The following is a 24,414-nucleotide window of genomic DNA, read 5'->3' as shown; positions in this document are numbered from 1 at the left end:
CAAATGCACAGTGCCGCTAAAAAATTTTCCAGTGCAGCAAATGTCCGCCGGGTTAGGTTAGAAACACGCGTTATAAACATCCAAATCTACAAAGCGGTAGGCCCATATCTGAAGAATGTGTGCGTCATATCCAAATAGATTCGAATACCCAGGATAGCTTTATAGGGTGACGCTAACGATTATGCTGTACAGTGTATACTGGTGTAATCAAACAGATGGTGGGGGCTATCAAATATTCATCTTTAATTAGGCCTGGGTATATGAAAAAGTGTTTGCTCATGTAAATCCATCGCCTTAAACTGTGAATTGTCACTAAATGAACAAGTTGGTCCAGGTACACCAAAGCAACTCAATTCTCTGTGTTAATACGAATATGGTTATGATGATCTGCTTCAATCCTCTCCTGGAAAAAATCAATCAATACATCGATCACTTGTGTTATCGATCGTTGAATCTAAATGGAGTCAAATAGTATATCCCAGCGTATAGTAATCTAAATGGAATCAAATAATATCACAGAGTATGTCGTATTAAATAACTTGGGTAAGAAATGCTGCAATACTGTTTTAATACACGTTTAATATACTGCGTGTATGTAAGCTATACATGTTTGGACGAGGCAGTAATTTGGTGATTACCTATTGCGTGTACATGGAAAATGTTGGTTTGTATCGCTGACATCATGATTTACTAACGTTCACGTGCACAAGTTTGACTGTTTGCAACATACGGCCTAAATTAAGAATTTAAGCCCAATTTTGAGCTTTAGACCAGACTTAAGACCAATTAATTATGTATTAGGATAAGACTGATAAAAGATTTAAATCTCGCAGGAATTTTATTTGGCAAATTTTCTTTATCTTGCTACGTTATCTATAATATTCGTGTTAGAGTAACTTTTCATGAAGCCTTGATGTTTTTAAACACCCACCGACTAAGATATATTCATGATGAAGGGGGGGGGGGAAGGAGGGGGGTGCGCTCTTTGGCCGAGTGACTGGCGTGCTAGCTCAGAATAATGAATCATCAGCGAACAATGCCGTGGCTCTGAGCTCAAGTCCAGCTCATACTGGCTTTCTCACGGCCGTTTGTAGAAGACCTGTCATCAACCTGTGGATGGTCATGGGATTTCCCCGAACTCTGCCCGGTTTCTTCTCATCAAAATGCAGGCCGCCGTCGTATAATCGAAATACCGAGCACGGCGTAAAACACCAATCAAATAAATATCATACACCATTTAAAAACAAACAAATAAACAAACAAATAAATAAATGAACAGTTACTGTAGAGCGGATAACGTTGATGACGGATAACCTATATTATAATTCCTGTTCCCGTGCACATGAGAGACGCGTAATAAAATAATCCTCAATGTTGTATTCTTGAATGATTGACATTGTATAAAATTAAAAGTATTCGTTTTTTTTTTATATAAATCCATTCATCTAATGTATAAACAAAATGCTGGCCAAAACATCTGGTAACAGACAACTAATGTGTTATAAGAATGCATCCGTTGCGTTACAGTATGCGCACGGGTATTGTCCTTGTCTCTCACACCGATCCTTAAACTGAGTACTAAGACTGCTCTTGGGTATTCTGACCCCTCCAACAGCTGATAAATATGGAACTAACTTACATTTTCTGCGTTTTAACCCAGCAATATCCTCAAGAGATCTGAGAAGCGCATCACATTTTAAGTATACTCTGCCTGCTTATAAAGGATGATAACGTTGAGACAACTTTCCCGCCTTATCGTTTAACCGTGATTTGATTGGCTAGCGTCGTCCCGCGGGCCGAACCAACATTAGAATGGTCTATACATGCCGGCTGCAGCACGATCGAGTTGCTGGCACACAAAGGCTGCCCCTGATGTGCCTCTGACTGACTCAGCCCGTCCAGTCTGAGAGAGCGCACGGTATAGCGGGATGCGGGTAGCGCCTCTCTTCATCTCAGACCTTCTTCAGTGCTAAGTTCAATTGTGTAACAGTTGGCACTTAGCAAGGGGATTACCATTACGCGGGCTTTAAGTGTTGTCTACAGATCCACTGTGTAGAAAACATACTTCCAAAGAATACATCCGGATTTTTTACGTCTTAGAGAAACTTCCACAATGATGGACGATACGGACAACTTTCCTTACGACAATGTGGAGTTCCCGGTGAGGCGTCCCCAGCCCACAGTCACGGGAGTGGGACCGGCGCCCCGCCTTCACATCCAGCCCTCTCCTCAAGAGAAACATCAAACCTCCTCCCTAGCTCCTGTAATCGAAATGGAAGGCTCCGAACTGGAAACCGACGAAAAAGTTAGCTCTTTTACCAAGACGTCATCAACGACTTCGGTAACTCAACTCGTTTTATTTATTTCCACATTTAGATAAGTTATTGTTGAAGAATAATTTCTCTATGCATGGCCGCTTTGGGTAATTTGGGGGCTGTATAAAGATTTGACTTACTCTGTGGGTTAGTCCTGATATCTCAGACAAGTCCCACCCGTACTCCCACCCACATTCACACCCACACTGCCTCAACCAGACCATATTGATAGCATGTATATATAGATAGTGAGTAACTGCCAAATTGCGTGTTATTTTCTGTACAAAATTGTTAACTGCCTTCATAGATAGTACATATATCTACTAAAGTCCTAGATGTTTATATTCGCTTCTTCATGTTTGGGTGTCTGTTGCACCCCCCCCCCCCCCCACACACACACACATCCCATTACAGTTATCCACGGTAGGAATTACTAGTTCCCACGCTAAATTCTAATGAATTGTACATTAGTTTCATGCTATTACTAAACCTCCAGAGGCTGTAGGTTTCGGTGAATTGTATTGTATGTAATATATAAATGAATCGGTAATGTTTACAGCGTACATATTGTCCAGGGTAGTCGTTAAAACATTATAGTTGTATTGCATATGATGTCTGTGCCAACAGGGAATGTGAGTGTAGTGTCATTTTTTTAAATATATTCAGTACGAACGGTCATGCCTGTGACGGTTATACAGTTTCTGAACCTCATGCTCAGTTGGGAAGAATGGTCCAGGGACAAGCATGTAACTGGGTAACATAACCTACCCAGCCGGTTTCATGTGGTTCGGCCTGCGATGTGATGATCATATAACCACAATTTTCTTCCTGTACCCAGGATCTTAAGAGTCATTGCCCATCTGTTGGTACCCCGGAATGCGTGGTTAGCTGCACGTGGTCTGGGTCACGGCCACTGCCTACTTAAATAAGTGAAATATGACGGAGTTAGACTGACGTAGTATATACTAGACATCATGTTTAGTAAACACTGACACATAGCTTAAACGTATTACGTTGGTGTAGAGAGGAAAATTATCACCAAACCACTTTCTGTCTTCTCAGACTTTTTGGTTATTTTTCCAATAATTTAGATGTCGCCAAAAGGGAATGTATTTTATATTACGACAAGTGTGAGCTATTATGGGTTTTCAGGGAAGACAGAGTCCGCCTCGACAATGCCTGGTGTAGGATATCTGTTTGGCTGAAAGCCCATACCAGGAGGGCGATATTTGGGGAACTATGCCAGCCTCCATGCTTCTCAGTGTAGCACAGACCTAAAGCAAACCACATGCCGGGCGTCTTGCCTCACTAAACCATACCCAGTGTTTATACCCTGTACCTCCAGCTCATAAAGACCACTTTATGTTATTATATCGGCCTACTTCTGAAAGGCTGTGATTAGCGTCGCTGATGACCCAAGGTTTACGTGTTAACTGCTCAGATTATACGACTGAATTCACTCACACCTTCAAAGTACTATACAGTTAACTCGTCTATATTATTCATTGCCCTCTAAATTATGCTTATCCTGAAAGCATCTCTCAAAAAATTAACTAGCGAGGTCAAAGGTCATTGTTATCTCGTGAGGTTTCTGTTTCCAAGGGAACCGCACTGGCCAGGAATTTGTACTGTGGCATTGACTCTCCTGGTACATATTTTGCTCCACGCACTTAGTTTGGTAAATGTAGAGCTCTGGATTTACAGAATCTGTAAACTGCATATGTAGTATTAAAGGTCTTTAATGGTTTGTATACAAAAACGACATTGATCAGGTGTGAAATAATCAATATCACAGGGATGATACTATTATCTGCCTGTTTTTTTCAACCAGTTTGAATTATTCATGACGTATGAATGGAAATAGCCGGTTTTCGGCTACAGGATTCCAAGCCTGTCCTTACAATCACGTACATGTATTGTACTGTCTGCACCTTAATATGCACCTTAATAAGATCAGGAGGAGGGGGAATTTGAAAACGGACCACAAAAAGCTCGATATTGTTTAATTTGAGCCTGGATAGGCATTGTCGTGGTGTATTCTGTATGCCGCTGTCAAATAGCAAAAACGTTTTCCTCCATCAATTCTGATTACCTTCAATTACCGAAATATGCCTAGAATTTTCTCCGTGTGGAATGCTTTACTAACTGACCCTCTTCAACAAACGGTGGACGTACAACGGTTTTACTTCGGGTCCGTTAGCAAACAAACATTCCCTGTTGAGGCCCTAGACTGAAGACATATCCCGGAAATGTTCAATGAATTCCACAATACATAAACGCCGCATCTAAACTGTTTTCTTCATGGCTGACGCCGTGCCTCATATACATGCTATTCTTACAGGCACAACGTGTCTGCATACCAAGCACGCGTTCTGGGTATTTCAGCGCATTCAAGTATTTGCAGCCAATCTCACACCTACCAACAAGCTGTCGGTCAGCATTTTAGCCATTGATGTCCATGTCGTCAGGCCAGCGATCCCCGAAAACAACACGACTTTAACCGAAATTCACTAAAAGCCTGTCAAGCCACACCAACACCCTCAAATCCTTAAGGCATGCTGCTAGGTGTTTTCTTTACGACGCTGGAAGTGTGTTGATCATACTGTGACTGTACTGTATACACGTCCTATAATCATGTCTTCATGACACTGGAGGTGCCTTGATCATATTGTGACTGTCCACAGTATGCATGTCCTATAACCATATCTTCACGACGCTGGAGGTGTGCTGGTCATATTGTGACTGTCCACATCCTATAACCATATCTTCATGACACTAGAGGTGCCCTCATTATATGGGGACATTTCAAAGTATACATGTCCTATCATCATATTGTAACTGTCCACAGTATACACGTGATATAATCTGGAGGTGCCCTGATTATATATAATCATGAGTTGCGCTGGTCATAATGTGACTGCCCACACTATGCACGTCCTATAACCATGTCTTCATGACACTGAAGGTGCGCTGGTCATATTGTGACTGTCCACAGTATACACTTCCTATAATCATCTCTTCATGATGCTGGAGTTGTGCCACGTCTTCATGACGCAAGAGTTGCGCTGGTCATATTGTGTCTGTCCACAGTATGCACGTCCTATAACCATGTCTTCATGACACTGGAGGTGCCCTCATCATATTGTGACTGTCCACAGTGTACACCTCCTGTAACCATGTATTCATGACACTGGGGCTGTCCTGGTCATATTGTGACTGTCAACAGTATGCACGTCCTATAACCATGTCTTCATGACGCTGGAGTGGCCCTCATCATATTGTGTCTGTCCACAGTGTACACCTTCTATAACCATATCTTCATGACACTAGAGGTGCCCTCATCATATCGTGACTGTCCACAGTATACACGCCCTATAATCATGTCTTCATGACGTAGGAGGTGCCCTGAACATATTGTGACTGTCCACAGTATACACGCCCTATAATCATGTCTTCATGATACTGGAGGTGCCCTCATCATATTATGACTGTCAACAGTATAACCTCTTATAGCCATGTTTTCATGATGCTGGATTTGTGCCATGTCTTCATGATGATAAATGTGCGCTGGTCATATTGTGGCTCTCCACTGTATACACCTCCTATAACTATGTCTTCATGATGATGGAGGTGCGTTGGTCATATTGTGTACACAGTGTACACCTCCTATAGACATGTCTTCATGACACGGGAGGAGCTCTCATCATACTGTGACTGTCCGCAGTATACACGCCCTATAGTCATGTCTTCATGACACTGGAGGTGCCCTAATCATATTGTGACTGTCCACAATATACACGTCCTATAACCTTGTTTTTATGATACTGGAGGTGCCCTCATCATATTGTGACTGTCAACAGTATAACCTCTTATAGCCATGTTTTCATGATGCTGGATTTGTGCCATGTCTTCATGATGATAGATGTGCGCTGGCCATATTGTGGCTGTCCACTGTATACACCTCCTATAACCATATCTTCATGACACTAGAGGTGCCCTCATCATATTGGGACATTTTAAAGTATACATGTCCTATAACCATGTCGTCATGACGCTGGAGGTGCGCTGGTCATATGGTGACTGTCCACAGTGTACACCTCCTTTAGCCATGCCTTAATGATGCTGGAGGTGTACTGATCATGTTATCCACTACCTGAATGTTTCGATGACCACACACTATTGTATTTTTCAATTGAATTAACTGGATGGAACTTTTTATTTCTTGAATATATTTGAATTTCCAATTAAAATTCTTGTCCGTATGATCGTGTCATTCAGGAAATTTTTATACTGGCGCGCTGGCGCTTTACAGTTTTACTTATAGCCCCGTCCATATTCTGTAAAATGATAGTGTAATAACTTTGGTATGTTGCATATGCATAAATATGCAATAAAATACAATAAATATACAATTAATTGTATTGTTTTATACAATAAAATGTTTAGTAAAGGACAATTTATATACTGCCGTTAGCATGGTATACGAGTGGGATACGGATTTAATTTACACACTTAGAACATTTCTTGTGTCTTACCATCACCATTGAAAACTGTTTTTACTGCTTCTCTTTATACATGGCTCCTTTGCGATTACTCTTTTTGAGTGGAACGTTTACATATTTTCAGCTTATTAGCCTACTCCTTCCTAAACCTATTTTGGTTTTGTTTGTGGATTTCCCAACTTGAAAGCTGAAAGCCTACTGATCTTGCTTCGATAATTGTTATAATTTGCGTACAAAAGCTGTTCTTCTTTCTTATGTTTTACAGTAGGTACTGGTTAACTTTTAGGCACATTATTCATGCGCCTAACGTTGTTAATCATTGTTGAAATTCGTCTAATGGGTTGTTCTGAACTTCGAAGGTCAAGTTCCAAGCGGATCTGGGTTGTACGGTATTTAGACCACTTAGCCTGTGTAATTGCTGTTCATACTGCTTTGTTTAGAAGTTCATTATAGGTTATCAGCAGAACCCCCTGCAACCGGTGGGACGTGTGTAAATAGTCTGCGGAGTTTGATTTCCGGTGACGCCATCATCAACGCACTCAAAGCGACACCTGGTGGCACTTAATAGCCCTACTTTTACGCAATAGGTCTGGTTGATAGTTTACGTTTGGTGATGGGCATATTGCCGGTGCGGGCTGCGAGAGGTCTACTTGGCTTATCCATTCGGGTGATCTATGATGACAACTCACGCAAGTACAGGCAGCAGAAAAAGCCAACCATACTCAAACCATTCACAAAACTGCGAGCTTTATAAGAGATAGGGTAGCCAAGCAACATATATCTGCCATTACGACCCGCAGATTCAAACGGTGGCGTCATCAGAATTAATAAGATTTTAATGTGTTTTTTCGGTACCGGGGTTCTCGATAACGATCACGACATGAATAAGACATGATCGTTCCGCTGAACATGGCGTGTATGAGTCCACTCTCCAAATCTGGCCCTATTTGACGCCCCAGAAATCAGAAAACGCAACCAGAAATCTTGAAAGCAGACTGGCCAGATCAGTGCCATCTTTACTGGTAAATCTTTAAATCCGGGATGGGGGTGGGGGTGGGGGATCTAAGGTTTCTCGTCAGAAATTATCAATTCTAAGCGCCTAGTCGTATATTCGTATACCATGAAGGGGTATGAGACTACCAGAACACCGAAACATTGAAGGCAAAAAATGGACAAGTTTATTCCATGTCTACCGGTAAATCTTTACCGTGATTACAAAAAGTAAGGTTAAAATTCGCAATAAGGCGAAAAATCAAATCTGTCTGGTACGAAATGAATTCTTTAAAATTATTTGATTAATTAAGACAGCCGTTAAAGCCTTATTATTAAGAGATTATTTCTTCATAATTAATTTAGAAATTATCAGTTCTCAGTTTTCAGTGATGCCAGGAAGATAGACCGCCGATATTCTATGCATGGCATTCAGTTCAAATTTCTGTGTAGTAGTGCGTGAGTTTCCCGGTTAAATACAAAGATAGGTATCCCAATCGCGCTTTGACTGCAACTGTTCTTAAACTTGTGCTTGTTTAAGCCTTTCCTGAACATGTCTAAAACCTAAAACTGAGTACAATCATTGAACTTAACAGACCTACGAACTTGACAACCATGTATTAATCATTGGTGTGATTGTGGTTCACCGGTGAGCTCAGATATAATCGCACAAAGGTATTCAAGCCTGCCTGTATAGTGGATCATTGCCACATTGCCTTATCGTTAGTGATTCCTACGATACTGCCCCATTAGCTGATTGAGGTTGGCTCCAGGTTGGCAGTGAAATCTTACTGTTATTTATTAGTGTCAGAAGTCAGCAGCTTTTCATTGACCCCCGAGATGTACCAGTTTAACCCTATGTAACACCATTTCCCATAACATTATAAATTGGCCTGACTTTGACATTTGTGGGGAGGTGAAATGGCTAGCATTGTTCAGCCGTGGGTATCGGGCCTGTCTGGAGACAGTGTTCACCATGGAGCTGCATGTGTATGAAATTCCCTTCTGTAAACCGGAGTCCAGCAGGATGTATTCTTACGAAATGAGCCCAGAAACCAAAAGTACGGACAATATTTACCAGGAGGATTTTGAGGTAGGTCTCGCATGACGCCCCTATTGCTGGCTCTTGAAACGAAACGTAATCTTGTATACTGTATATGATATATTCACCCCATGAGAGGAGCGACTATTTCATTACAATTTCTGGATACCTAATTCTCTTGTTTGCAAACGACAGCAAGGGGTTGCTATAGAACTCAACTTTTTCAAACATTAGTCCAATAGAATGTCTTTAGGGGAGTTAATCTTATGAATATTCGTATTGTCATTTACATAACCATGTCACGTGATCAGAAGACAGAAAAGTGACGGTCAATGAGTCACGATTCACATAACCCAATAAGTCACAAGCAATCCTCTGCATGGCTGTTTGACTCATTCATATCAATACAGTTTTCCAACTCTATGACATGAAGTCATAAGACTCGTGATGGAGACAAACGGCACAACCCATTCAATTTCCCTTAAACTGAGGATGTATAAGCATCGTGTGAACAAAATCGTCATCTCAGAAAAATAATCAGTTGAAATCCAAGCGCAACAGAGTACATGACTCTTTCCTAATTTCTTTGTATACTTTAAAATTAGATTTGCGATTATTGACCTTGAACGCCATTGGTGATTAGCAGTTGTATGAATCAGGAATGTCTGTCACAACACACATATCTGGAAAACATACCGATCTCTTAATTGATTCTGGTTGACTGTGTACATGTAGATGTAACCCAGCATAGGGCATTCTGCATTTTTATGCCCCAAGATTAAAATGTAAAATTAAGAGATTCTGGATTCATTTAGACTTCTCCTGGCTAATCATCGAACGACCTTTGTACCAGCTGTTGAATATTGCATACAAACTTGGATATGTCTTACGCTTAATTGCTAGTTATATGCATACTCAGCATTCATGTTACAGAACATGTCACGTGACTGTCTGATGTATTGCTTGTTATAATGATTCGAATAACTTCGATAATGATACATTCATGTCTGTTTTATGATCAGCAACCTACGTGTGTAGGTCTATGAAGACTTACTTGTATGGTTCTAACAGGGCATTGGGCAAGCAGAATCTAACATATATATATATATATATATATATATATATATATATATATATATATATATATATATATATATATATATATATATTAAACTCTTGGCCCCATCACATCTTGTATTATATCGTCTGTGTTGGATCGTTTCTACGCACGGCAAGTGTTACAGATGCTTGGCATGACGTCACTGGAACATAAGTATCTTGGAACCACTGAAGTGTGCCATGTGTGCCATGCTAAGAGATACGATATGGCATGTAAAGTCTTTACGCCCAGAATTCAACTTGATGATTACTTTCTGTGAAGTCAAAAACACGAACATATCTAGAATTCAAAGAGCTTGTCAGCTCTGGGCGTGTCGGTGTGGAAGGCATAATTAGCGAGGACGTCAGCATCCCCGAATTCAGAATATCACGAACACGTAACAGCTTCAGCCGGTGCTAGCGAATATGCTAGCGATGCAGAGCACTGCAGGCAGCACGGGATGACTCAGAGGCCATGGCCCATGCTGTAATCCCTCAGCCCACATGAACGCTCGTGCAATGTAAATTACATGCATGCTGTATACTATGTGAAACAGCTAACCCAGATTGTCCGAGGAATATGTGTCATCGCCTCATAGGATGGATAATATGTGAATCAGACTTGCAGTGTGTCTAAGTTTCAAATATCGGAAAAGACACAAAGTCTCATGTCCTTAACAATTAAGCTGAAGTCTAATTTGGATAGTCGCGCCTAAATAATAGATAAGCTTGTAGATAAACAAGTCCTTCTTTTTATACTTACCATACTTATCCATCAGTTTTAGAAAAATGCTTTTTGTACATGAATTGGTCGTAATCGTTGCTTGGAATGGATCTTGCGATCAATAATTTTCTGCAAATGGTGTGCGAATGTCTCATTTGATTCTCAAATAAAATGTCAGAATATTTCATTATTGAGATATAATTATACTACGTACACATTTACATGTATTTTACATGTTTTGAGATATTTATGACTTGTATCATACAAGTTTTGGATTCTATCCGTATATTTGAACGAAAGTTGCAGTGTTCTGTAATATCTAAAAGGTCTATACCTATGACTGTAATTTCCACTCCATTTCCAAGTCCTATGCGTGGTCCATCAAACGCCTTCACTCTACGTTTGTAAAGCTTTACACTGAGTATGATTTTCTTGTATGTAAGTATGGATAGAGCGTGTAGAACCTCTGGCACTCTGCTTCATGATTGTGTCTACTTCTGCTTAACCGCGGGCTAGGGACTGTACATTTATGGTACTGTATTAGATCTCCATGTTGCATATGTGAACAGTTACCATCAAAGTGCAACTAAGATACATATTTTAATTATCGACAAGTTATAAAATAGCACGGTGTCCAGTAAGGATTCTGATTTCATTTATTTGTCTGGAACATCCCTTACTTGTGTCTTTCCAACATCACTGAATGTTGTTTTAGGAACTGACCTCGTGATTATTGACATGGAAGGTCCACTTTATTTGACGGCTGGTATACGAATGTTTGTTTTGACGCCCAGATATTTCTAACACACAATTACCCGTTGTAACTAAAGTTACTTATCTCAATTACACTTTTACAGCAAATTCTGCACAGCGGTTGAACTAAACCGGTGAGTATAACATGGTCAAAAAGTCTCATAATTTTCACAGGGTACTTAAGTTGAATTAAATACTAAGTAAGTCTTTGAAATGTGGTTTGCTTTGTTCGAGGGTTTAACATCATTCAACATAATTTGAAAGATTTCACGATGAGGTCTCCTTATGGGTCACTGTATATATAGTGCAGCTTCATTGGAATACCATGCTGAACTCACCGGCCAGACAGACGTCTCCTCAACAAAATAAAACAACATTTATAAAAGAAATCTAGACGTCATAGTTACACTGACATTGAATTTTATAAACCTCGTTTGTCACTAGAGCCATCGGCTCGATGGTACGATTTAAGAATACCATGTTTCCCGAGGACGTGAACGTTAGTCCATAATTACACATTTGTAAACAAAAACTGTGAGTTTAAAGATGTGGAAACCGCGATCTCCGGGGAAATTTTGGCCGTGAAGAGCCTTCAGTGTAAATGATAGTACTTTGTGCAAGTCATACACAATGGTGTGTGATAATCTGGGGCGATATTGACAGGCTAAGGGTTTCTGTACTAATGGGCTGTTTTACTCAATTACCCTGCACTTATCCAGTACGAGTGCATGAGAATGTCACCTGGAAGTTATTATAGACGGACCATGGGGCGATAAGGCTCGACCATAAGGCCAACCCTGGGGGGACTCCTATCCAGCTACCTCAGTGGCAGGTTCAGAGGGTAGAGCTTACTAGGTCACTGGTAGAAAACTCCTGTCCGAAAATGTTATCCGCTTTGTGGGTGAGTAAATTTCTCACCGCGGTGGTGTGATTTCCAAAGCATTTGGATAGAATATGTTAACAGGTCGACCCGCCAAGCAAATGTAACACTGGTAAAAAAGTTTTCAGTTCTATCCAACACGGACAAATTTCTGATATATTTTAACTAAGTGCTCGATAGCAGTGCAGATATTTTTAGCGTATCAACAGCCTATACTCTCCGCGTGGCAGTATTACCCAATCAGTGTTCCTTCACTCTTCAGTTCGGAGACAATTCCTGCACCCAACCGCCTGAACCGCGCATGTGTAATATACAATTAAATCTTAACTGGATACATGGCTGTTTTGACTTTGCCATACTATATGCAATTGTGAATAGCAGGAATCAAACCTCAGCTGAGATATAGATATAACTCATAAGCATTACCCTGATATATGTATGAACGAGACTAGCTATAGTATATATGTAAGACTCCTTAAAATTATACCGGATCTGATGAACCAGCATTCTTGAGTATGGAGTTAAAACAACAGTATGTCAACTGAAAGACGTGGTTGTATTCTCTTCATCATGGACATAGATATACTTGTGTGTTGACACTAGTCTTTTGTCGCTATGTGGCGTTTATACCCTGTTGGCTCAGCTGTGAATGTCCACATGCGTCATAGATTACGTATACAAGATCTGATTCAATGTCCAGCTACGATCTCAAGAAAACGTTAGAACCCTAATCCCACAAGGCCTGTGCGTGGAAGAAAAACGTTAATGCTTCATACGGTATAGTTGGCATAAAGAACATTCTTTAGCAATCAACAGGGTGTTGACGACAAGGGCGTGGAACATCGTAACCAGAGAACTTAGGGTAGGTTTTTCAGAACGGTGCGGTGCATTGGCTTTGATTATATACGTAATTGTTTATAGTGGATTGCGTATGTTGGGGTGTTACACGATCTTTGCAGGGCAAGCTCCTGTAGACACGCATTGTAAAATCAGTTGCCACATGCAAAAAGTATGCTTATAGAAGTCAGATTTTTTGTGCTGGCTGCTTGATGAATCAGCCAACATTGCTGCATGTACAGCGTATATGTTGCTTGAACCATCTGACAGTTTGCACACATGCATAGGCCAGCAGCTGTACTCATTTCACCATGTGCAGGATGAGTCTATGCCTTATCTGTCATTAAGATGTGACCAATTCAAAGAACAGATGTTTTCTTAGCCTAGAAAGAAGACATGCTTTAGCCTTCGTCTTTACTGACAAGGAAAAACAATATTTCAAATCTTACGTGGAAGTTTTAAATACACTAAACATGACACAGACGAACGAGGAAATATTTGGTCTGTTCTTAACCAGTAAAGATAAATATGGTTTTGCCCACATGATAGCTGGGTATGAATGAATGATTATGCCTTTACGCCACATCGGCAATATTTCAGCCATATCGTGGCGATAGACTACATATGGTTTATACCGTAACTATGATTATCTCACAAGTTAATATGTTAGTTTAAGCCCCTCCTCCCAAAAAATAAATGCCATCGACGCCCTTGCACCAGTAGGTTACAATATGAAAGTTACACGCGCGCATTGATTTTTCTTATTATTTTTGTTATTAAATTGTCAACTTCAACCTCAAAAATATATTTGCCCTAACTTTTGCGTGATACCCTTTCTCTACAACATGTCAAAAACTCAACCTCACATAACCACCATTTTTTGAGCTATGCTTGCTGGAAGTGAAATCATAGCATTTTGCTACCTTCATTTTGTTACCATGCGAGGGGCTAGAAAGTAACAGTGGGCAAAAAGCTTTCAGTTCTATTCAAAACAAACAAAATTCTGATATATTTTAACTAGGTGCAAACTAACAACGCAGAAATTTATAGTGCATCAACAATCTGCAATGTCTGTGTGGCAGTATTACGCACTCTGTGCTCCTTCACTCTTCAGTTCGGAGGTAAATCGTGCACTTACTTGCCTGAATTGCGCATGTGTGATAATTGGCAAATGGTCACACGCGTAACCCGCAGATATGACCCTTTGTCAACCTACGTGACTTAGGGTAACCCGAGGTCGGGTATCTTTGCATTGTTTTCATCTGATTGTTATTTAAATGTGAAGACATTACAGCATTTTGACAGTTTTAGACCGTTGTTGGGCTTCTGTAAATGAATGCCATTTAAGCATTTACAAGAACAGTGAGAATAAACCATAAATCTGAGGTAAATTGAAAAGAGGCTGGATTTTACCGGTTAGGGGTGACCATTGGTTAACTATCAAACTGTCATCGCTACTCTGGTTTTACTCTCTGTGCTGTTGTCTTTCATATACTCTGTTCATGTAAATTCTTTACTTGTAGCAACTTAGACGCCCTCTAGCACTATGGCACATACACTGGCGTGGAATTTCTGTTCTATATTAGGAATTTTATTACATTAGTTGTTTACATGAGTCCACAATATTTGTTATGTTGGTATGGTACAAGCTGTATTTTTTAAATAAGTATCGTATTTATCTCGTGTTATCGCTGAAATATTTGTAAGGTTATTGGATCCATTTATCACAGTTTACTGTGAGCAACTGTTGAGCATGCGCAGATTAGCGTATCCATCTATAATGGCAACTAAACTTAGTAATATATAATTGCACAATAATCAGTTCGACATTATTTGTTCACATACATTCTATGGGATCTGGGTGGGCGCAGACATCTTTTATGTCCAATCCCCTTGTAGCATCTGTTGTGGATCCAAAGTTAGGGTAATGATCTATAATGGCAGCCAAATTTGGTATTGTATTAGCCCATCAGTTCGACATTCTTCTCTTCTTGTCCATGTGAATCTGAACTTTCTGACAGCTTCGTGTTTTGCATTTGTTTGTAGCAGTTGTTGAAGATGAGCCATTAGGGTAATGATTTGTAATGCTTGCCAAATTTTGCTATTATATTAAGACATTAATCAGTTCTCCATCATGCACCTTTTCCTCTGCCAGCGAAGGAATCAAACGAGTTCAGACAGCCTATGTTTGGCAGGTATTTCCGTGTCTTTATATGATTCCCTTGCATCTTACTCTCAGAGTGAACCATTTAACCTCACTGTTTGAACTTTACCATTGTTTTTCTTCAATTCTACCGACAGATGTGGTTTGTTGATTTTTCACCTGTGCTCAGGCGCGGTCCGTGATCTGCTGGGGTCTGTTGAGCTCTTTTAGATCGTCCATCATAAGGCCTTGTGCCTCAGTTGTCTTGTCGGCCCGCTGCATGGCCAACACTTGTGTAGAGATTCCTGAGTTGAACCAGCTGTAAATAGCGGTCAGAATGGCAGGTCAGGGCCAGATGTTCTAGCCAAAGGTGCGAGAGACTATACATGTGGAAATCTTCATAGGCACGGAACGTCTGTACGGGAATTGCCTCTGATCTCAGCTATTTATGTTCGATTATTTTTCCCTCTGCATGATAGATGAATTGTTGATATACTGATTGCCTTGACGTCAAGATGCGGTCATCTTGGCAACTATTAATTCGGCTTGAGTCCGGCTTTCCAACATTATATCGGATCATAGCTCAGAGGTGAGGTGCGAACAACAAAGGCTCAACTGGAAACAGTAGAGATGATACATTATCTTTGAATACGGCAGTGTTTGATGTGCGGCGGTAGAATAGTGTGAAAATCTTTGATGCGTGGAGGTAGCGTCCAACAATATGTGTTCTGCGCAGATAGAATATAGCAAACTTGAGTGGATTTTAAATCCGACAATATATGGTGTGCGGCCGGGAGTATGGAATCTGACACTTTGTTCCGCGTGGAGGTCAAATCCGACAATCTTGGATGTGCAATTCTTTAATAGAACAACTAGAACAACTTAATAATATAATTAAAGACGTACAACATAGAGAGTAAAGCCAGATCTGTGGCGACAGTGTAATAGCTGGCAAATGATCACATGTAACTGATGAACTGCGGTCCGTTGTCAGTTTACATCTGTCAGGGTTACATTCAAGCAAATGCATAAATAATAGCAAATTACACACCCCCTAGCACAATGCCTTAAGAGGAATTAAGTAAAAAATGCACTGATGTTAATTGCAATTTATTAGACGTCACTGGTATAGAATTACTTAAAGTGTTGGGTGTTATGACCTGCTATAAAACATACAGATGACGTAGGTCGACCTCACCAGGCTCCAGTTTTGATATACAGCTATAGTTGTCAAGATAAACTCAGCATAATATGTTTCTGTACCGGAATGGGCATGATAAATTTGATTATTCTCTGGATAGCGAGAGCCATCTATACTTAAAAGACTGTCCATATGTACCGCCACTCTGTATATCTGTTTCTGGAGTTTTTAGATACCTTAACATGAACAGTTACTTCTTAATTTAACGGTATTAAAAATATAACAATATTGGTGCTTTAATGGCAAAATATACCCTATTAAAGACAAGATAGGATTTAGAGGTAGCCTAAGTATCCAGTATCTAAATGAAAATTTCTTGTTATGCTTTGTGTGTGCGTGTGTGTGTGTGTGTGTGTGTGTGTGTGTGTGTGCGCGCGTGTGTGTGTTTCAACTTTGGCGTGGTGAATTAGTTATCATTGTTTCTGACATCATCCATGCAATCCGTCTTTAATTACAAGAAGATATCTACGTGATAAAAAATATAAACGTTTCGCAAATCTTAACTCTAAGTTGTCTCAGTTCGGGTCTATAATCACAAGGCCAGTTCCTAAAACCATGTTTTTACTAGAAGACCAAAGGGCTAAGATAGTATGTAAAGTACAAAATTAGTTCGGAATCATGTAAAGAGAAGCACTCCATAGTTTTCAAAAAGATAATGAATGTTCTAAACAGATGCCAAAGATCCGGCTCATTTTATGTAACAAACCTACAAATCGTCAAACTTTTGTCTGTAAAAGATTGCAATGTAATATTAGAAATTAAAAATGTAGTCAGTATGGTTAAGACTTTAATCCAGGATGCATGCTTTACAGCCCCTGAGACGGATACTACGAGTAAATACAAGCTAAATATGGGGAAATCAACTTCGTAATTGTCACATATTTCCACTATCTCTTGCAACAGCGGTTTTTGTTCGGGATTTTTTTTTTATTGTCGTATACCACACTTTTATCCCATGAATCCCTTTTAAATTCATTTAACAACGGTATAATCTACTCGTCTTACACTACGCATAAACAACGACTTACTCAACACAATAATTTATCCTGTGTGATCCCCGTTAATCGTACAGCAGTGGAAAAGCTGTAACGGTTTGTAGATGTATGTCTCTGTGCCAGATTAGACGACTGTATTAAGATGATTTATACACTGAGGGTAATACTATGGTGGATGTATCAGGGTATTATCTCAGCATCATCCCTGCGGTGAAAAGATCTGCCATGTGCTCCGAGATGATTACCTCTGTGTCTGTCATTCTCGTCTGGTACTTGATAGGATGGTGCCGTTGAGAGGCTATGAGCTTAGGCATGTCGGTGTTTGTAACTTGTATATTTTTTATAGGAAGGCTTAGCTTACATTGCCCCATCAAGTTTGTATTCTGTTGCTATTTCAGAAACGTACGAATTGTCTTGGTAACATTACTGCTCGTTATCAGAGTCTCCAGTTCTTTGAAAAATGTATGTGACGGGGCGACTCCGTTGGGGTTTGAACCAATGACCTTTTGGTTTTGAGTACACGCTTCTGCAACTAGGCTGGAGGGAATTTAGAAAGAGACGGCGCTTGTATTACACCGTCTTACAAGTAGATAACCAAGGGGTTCAGAAGACAATATAGCATAAGCATACCTGACTGGTTACTTTCTAAATATCAATAGCTGATAACTATATGTAAACCTTTCCGGAATTATGATTTCTGATATTCATATACTTACAAGACGTCTCAAATTCTGATGACTTCCCCTGTACATCAGTAGGACAAGATGTACTAACCTTTCAATCAGATCATAAAGATACAACATTACATGGCCTAGAACTGTATACACAATTGGCAGGCCGTTCATCACAGACTTCTCTTCTCTTCGTGTATTTTTTACATTTGCACCCATGACGTCAAAGAAGCCAAGAAAATATCATTAACGAATACCGTACTTATGTTAGTTTCTATGCGCTGATCATGTCTTATCATTAAAGTATTTAATGTTTTGAAAGCTCAGATAGACATTCCCGAAATCCAGAATTAATAATTCAGGCGTAATGCTACAATTGCTATATGCTATATGGTGTCGAGTTAATCTTGTGATATATTTCCTTGGATGGATTATTGTTGTATCACCTTTGTGTGCAAAAAAATGTGGTTGCTTAGTAACAGAGAGCTTTTCTCATTACAGACAAGCGCGGGCTCCCGACAGGATCTTCATTCAACCAATCATCGCTTCTCTCTTCATCGACCCCGGTATCCAATCAGGTGTCAACGACACAGACAAAAACCGAGACAAAGTCATCGGGGAAGTTTCCGCCAAACAAACCGATGGTAGTGAGCATTCAGCAGGGGAAGGTGGTCACCAAACAGCCAGGATCAGTGATGTTCCCCTTTGAGAGGAACGACTTCAATCCTCGGTCACAGGAAGTGTTGAACAAAACTTACACAGATCACAAATCCTACTCCAAACTTTACAACCTAATCCTTAAACAAGGCTTTGAGCTCCAAAAACCTTTATACGATTCTCAGAGCAAGCTGCGGGACAAGCTGACATACGAGCAGCTGCTACAAGGTACCGGTATTTAATGAGCAAGAAAACTTTAATTATATTGTCTTTATACTTATCAGATTTTGGACTCGATGTAAGATTCGGATATTAAGAAAATTTACGACAAAGTCCCTAAAAATTAAAAAGATGCAACGAATTATTGCTGGAATTATATAATATCGTTCCCAAGATATACCCGTTAGCTAAATATCCCTGTAGATACTAATATAAAAACAAACGAATGAATGATTTGTAGAGTCAGTCATAAAGTACATACCTATGATTTGTGGAGTCAGTCATACAGTACATAACAAATCTGTTCCATACCATGCATGTATAATGTGTTGAAGGCAGCTTTTTTTGGCTGCTCTTTAGACGGGCATCAAAAAGCATGATGATATACAAGACTAGAAACAGAGAGTAAAACGAAAGCATGGAGTACAAGGTTCAAATGGTCACACTGTGACAAATAGTAACTGGTGGAATCCAGCCTCTTGTTAAGGTTTGCCTCAGGGGTTTGTACTAACTGCTTTACTTTGAACCTGAAGATTTACCGGTGGCACCTGGTCAACTTTGTTACTTGGCGAATCTTCCCGGCATCAAGTATGACTTGTTTCCATTATACAGGTATGTTGTTTGATGGAGAGCGGCTGCTGTTAAGTGGTCATTGGATCTATTACACTAAGGTAGAGTTCCTGGACGAGACGGGTACATCTGAGGTTCGTCCCTCTCTGGGGAGCGGCAGAGCCTGTCTCACCAACAAGCGGCTTATGTTCCTCGTGGCAGAGTCCAACTCAGGTGCGATCAGGTTAATTGACAACACTACAAATCACCCGGTATAATATCTTTAGCATCGTACGAAATGAAATCGCCATAGGTTTACTTTGTGTTTTGCATTTGGAAGGAAAGAAACAGTGAATTCCAGCCACAAATTTTGTATTGACCCCATCTTCCACGGTGCATTCGTTTTGTTGGGGGCAGGTTGTTTGCATCTGTACTCTTTGCTAATGGTATATCGGTAGGCTCAAAGCTACAATTATGGCAGTGTGCCACACAGTAAATGTGAATGATGGTGCGCGGAAAATGGGAGAAAAGATTGGGGCTACTGGGATGTGAAGATGATACAAAAACACTGGAATTGTTAAGGTATAACCACAACATATCTGTTTTTAATCAACTTTCATCCAAGAATTTGTCACCTGCTTATCAGAGTCATATTATCTTGTTTATCGCAGACGCAAACTTGACACCGATTGGTCAGGACTCCGGAAGGCTCCTAACGCCTACAAGTTGAATCTGTCTCAGCGGGATGATGTTGTATACCAGTCCATCCCTCTGTCAGCCTTCCGCAGCGTGGAGCTGGCCATAGCTGTCGGAGCCTCGGCCGGGACCAAGATTGTCTCACAAAACTTATGTCTTTGCAACTGTCTTGGGGTAAGGATGTTATTATCTACGTAATGTGTGATGCCCGTTTGGGCAAAAGTGTGAAATAAATTCCTTATTTTATGATGTCCAACCCTGTTGTCACTTCCAGCTCTTGTGATAACCTCTCTTTCGATGGAGAGGGAAAAACCCCTAGTACCAATCAGAAACGTCGTTTCATAAAGCAAATGAAAGAATTGAGATTAAGTGAACTTTTCACCCCCAAATATGGATGCAAGAAGTTGATTGGATGAAAAAATGCTTGGAATATGTTGCTTCTTCAGATCTAGGAGAGACAAGTCGTGTCTTATAGGCAGCGGCAGATAGATCCGACTTTAAAGAGATCCCGTGACATATTGCTTTAGTGCTGTTTACATTCTAATCCCTCAATTCCATATGTACTTTCAGAAAAAGTGGAAAGCTGCACCTCCGGTTTCCCAGAAGTACAACAAGAGAACTATCCAGATGGGCATCAGTCTTCCTCCGTGGGGTAAAAACAAGCCTGGTAGTGATGCACGTCCACCCAGATCTTCCTCTTACTCTATCAAGAGACTTCGTCTGCTACGTCCAGACTTACGCAACTCAGCTCCACTAGATGGCGACATTCGACAGCACGCGCTTGGAGGGTCAGGAAGGCCTTTTACCGTGCCAATATTTTCTTTCCATCCATCCATCCACCGCCATGAACTTGTTAAACAAAATGGACTTTTATGAAGGTGCATATTCGCAGTATCTTGTGTTTCGGAGGAAAGAAAACAAACTCCTCTACCTTAGGGCTAGGATGAGTTTCAGGGCGAGAATCGTGATTTCTAAAGCCTTGGAAAGCAAAAAGATGAGTTTAAGTATTTTTTTCGTAAAGACACAGAAAACTATGCACGGACTTTTTTCGTGAGGTCGAGGCGTTTCGCGGAAAATGTTGAATCCGCGTCCATTCTTCTTGACAAAGAACATTGTAAACTGGAATCAACGGTCTGTCTGTCTGCAATCAATTGTCTGAAGTTACATGTTGCCGTACTTCTTCGACATGATACGTTTTGCGGGCCTTCTTGTACACCTTGCTGACGTGTTTCTCACCTGATGAAGGGAGAATATTGAGCTTTGTCAGACTGGCACACTGCTGGCCTGCGGAAGTTTACCATGCATCGTTCCTCTTATTTCACCGGGACAATTTACAGTGATGCCTGACCTGGTTGCACACCTTGCTATTCCATCAGGCTGGTTGACCTTTCAGCTGAACTTATTGCACACTTAGATGCTCCATCATTCTAGTTGGCCTTTCAGCCGCTTCACCATGCTGGTTGACCTTTCACCATCTCCACCATGCTGGTTGACCTTTCAGCTGAACTTGTTGTACAACCGTCTGTCCAATCAGACGGGTTGACCTGTCACCTATACTTGTGTGATCTATCATTTTATGTTTTTTTAATTAATTTCCCATTGTACTTGTATACTGAAGAGTCGTTTCCCTTCCGACAAATTCAAATAAATAAGAATGAATTATGTTTCAAAGATGTCTCTTATTATGATATTATCGAAAGTGAAATGAATTTGAAGTGCTGTTGATCAGTTCTATTCCCAAGATCCGATTCAAAGAAGAGATTGACAAAGCAACAACAAATCGGCAAATGAATACCATAGACAAGGTAGTGACGTTCGTATAGGATTATTACCTATTTAAGTATTCCTTGGTCGATGGTCCAAATCATCGCCTTTAGCGCACGTTTTACTAATTGCGAGGTACGAATGGCTATTTCTATAAAGTAACTTGGCTCAACAGTATATATGTGCAGTTTGTTACTGGTAGCAAAACATCTATAAACTCTCTATTAAAAAGTGTATAGCTTAAAAGAAATATATGTGCAGTTTGTTACTGGTAGCAAAACATCTATAAACTCTCTATTAAAAGTGTATAGCTTAAAAGAAACAACACATAATATAACCTCAGCTTTTCGGAAGAGGGATGGAAACATAAGGGGACAGTTTCACAAACTTCGTACGTCATATTTCTCGAAACCTTTTTAGATTATAATGCCAAAAGGCGACGCCATTTACGAGAAACGTTACGGAAAATTAATTCACGAAGATTTGTGATAGAGGTCCCTGAACGGCCCGAGCCACATTTTCTGACATGCTTGGTAATTCTAATAAATCAACTTTTAATATGAAATTTTGAAGCCCGTTGGATGTGCCATGTTAACCGGAAACCGGAACATACCATGTCGTGTCACGCACACTCTGCCAACATATAGTCAAAGGGCAAAATGGATTTCGGGTGACGCCAGCGGAAACAGCCGCGTTGTTGGGGCATAAAAAAAAAAATTGCGCCTGAGTGGCTAAAACTGATACGGTGGCACTTTCGATTTTGTCACTGTCCTCGTTTTAGCTGACGTTGAACTGAGATATCTCGGTTATGCATTATCACAAAAATAAAAAGTTACGCTTTTTAAAAATTTATGTGGGATACTTATTGATGCATACACACATTTGGTGCATTTGTTTTAAAGAAGGGTGCTTTATACCCATTTCTGCCCAGAGGCAAACTATGGATATGCGATTGGAAAGATGCATGTAATAGAGGACCTCCCAAACCGTACGGAGTTTACCTCGACTGTAAGTTGGAAGGGGGGATAGTCATTTACTTGTTGGGGGTAGTACGGTTTCCTGTGGGGCCTGGATTTGCCCCAGACTATATCTATGTTTTTTTCCATGTGCAAACCCACCCACTGTCACGTATGCGAAATACTTTTGAGTAAAACGTGGAACAGCAATCACATCCATAAATATTAGATTCCTACAGTGTATACACTTAGGTTTATTGCTGATCACAAGAGGTGTGCACAAACAACTCAGCTTTGTTATAACGGTTCCACGATAATTATTGCCAGACTCTTACTATTAAAAGCCGAACACTTTTTTTATTTGTAGATATATACAAACACAATCAAAGCCCATTGACTGAATCTTGAAACTTGGTGATCCCGGGTTAATAACTACTACTTAAGGCACAGTAACTAAGTGTATATACTACCGAAAATTTACTTTAATGTACATTAAGCTGTATCTAACAAGCTTTTTGGCAACAGTATGGTAGTAAAATTGCCGACTGTCGAAGTGGCGTCCAGTCATAATGATTCTATCAACAACCACGCACTTGGCTTTAATTGTTTCAGTCGGAATATCGTATTAAGAGATAGAGCTCTTAGCATTCACATAGAGTTAAAAGTTGAAACAGCCTTTACAAACACTTCTGGGTATAGTGGTTTATCGTGGCGATTAAATGTCTATTAGAATGTGGGGTTAATTTCTTGGTGTTTGTATACTCCACTGATAATAAACCACTGATCTTTGTTAAGTCACACACAAGATGTGACACACAGATATTAACTGGCAAGCCCAGTTAATTAAGTGTGTAACATGTCATATTTTCGGATATTAAAGTGGTTTTAGTGAACTTTATCTACGATCACCATAACGGCCTAAAGAGCGATGCCAACCACGTTCTGTCTCCTAGACCGAACGTCAAGAGCCGTTTAAACCGTTGTCCGGCACACGAACTCCGCACAAATCACCCTACCCTCTTCATCAAACAACTGCCCAATAAATTCCGTCTGCCCAAAGCTACATCAGATGCGTTCGTGATAATTTGACGCCAGCCTCATCGGGATCGTGAGGAGCTCGTTTAAATGTACGGTGAGTTTCTAATCTCAGTCTTCAAAGAGGCCATTTTTTTTCCTTAAAACTAGGATGCCCATGCATGTCTGCTCAAATTTTATAGCTGAATCCTGTGAACCGACGTATGCAAAATCGTTGATTATCCATGGTGCAGCGCTGCAGGTTTTGATTTACTGAAAATAGTACGCAACTTACATGTAGCAGGTTTTCCGTAAAAGGTGTTTTGCGGTTTAGGCTGTGGCCTTACGTCAAGAGGATTTGTCAGGAAATTGAGGAAGGTTGATGATTTTTTTCCGATCACCCGTAAA

The 24,414-nt window shown here is 40.3% G+C and overlaps 1 protein-coding gene across 1 annotated transcript; it reads left to right on the top strand.

Moving 5' to 3' along the window:
- Positions 1-1,894: 1,894 nt before the first annotated feature.
- On the top strand, positions 1,895-21,161 carry LOC135466967 (uncharacterized). Its single transcript, XM_064744722.1, is given in 6 exon segments — positions 1,895-2,341; positions 18,653-19,036; positions 19,640-19,820; positions 20,248-20,446; positions 20,843-20,926; positions 20,928-21,161. Coding segments are annotated over 5 exon segments (810 nt in total). The 5' UTR covers positions 1,895-2,341; positions 18,653-18,792; the 3' UTR covers positions 21,030-21,161.
- The last annotated feature ends 3,253 nt before the right edge of the window (positions 21,162-24,414 follow it).

Source organism: Liolophura sinensis, chromosome 6, assembly GCF_032854445.1.
Source record: "Liolophura sinensis isolate JHLJ2023 chromosome 6, CUHK_Ljap_v2, whole genome shotgun sequence".
Taxonomy (NCBI): Eukaryota; Metazoa; Mollusca; class Polyplacophora; order Chitonida; family Chitonidae; genus Liolophura; species Liolophura sinensis.
Note: the sequence above shows the minus strand (reverse complement) of the source record. Positions and strands in the feature narration are given on the sequence as shown.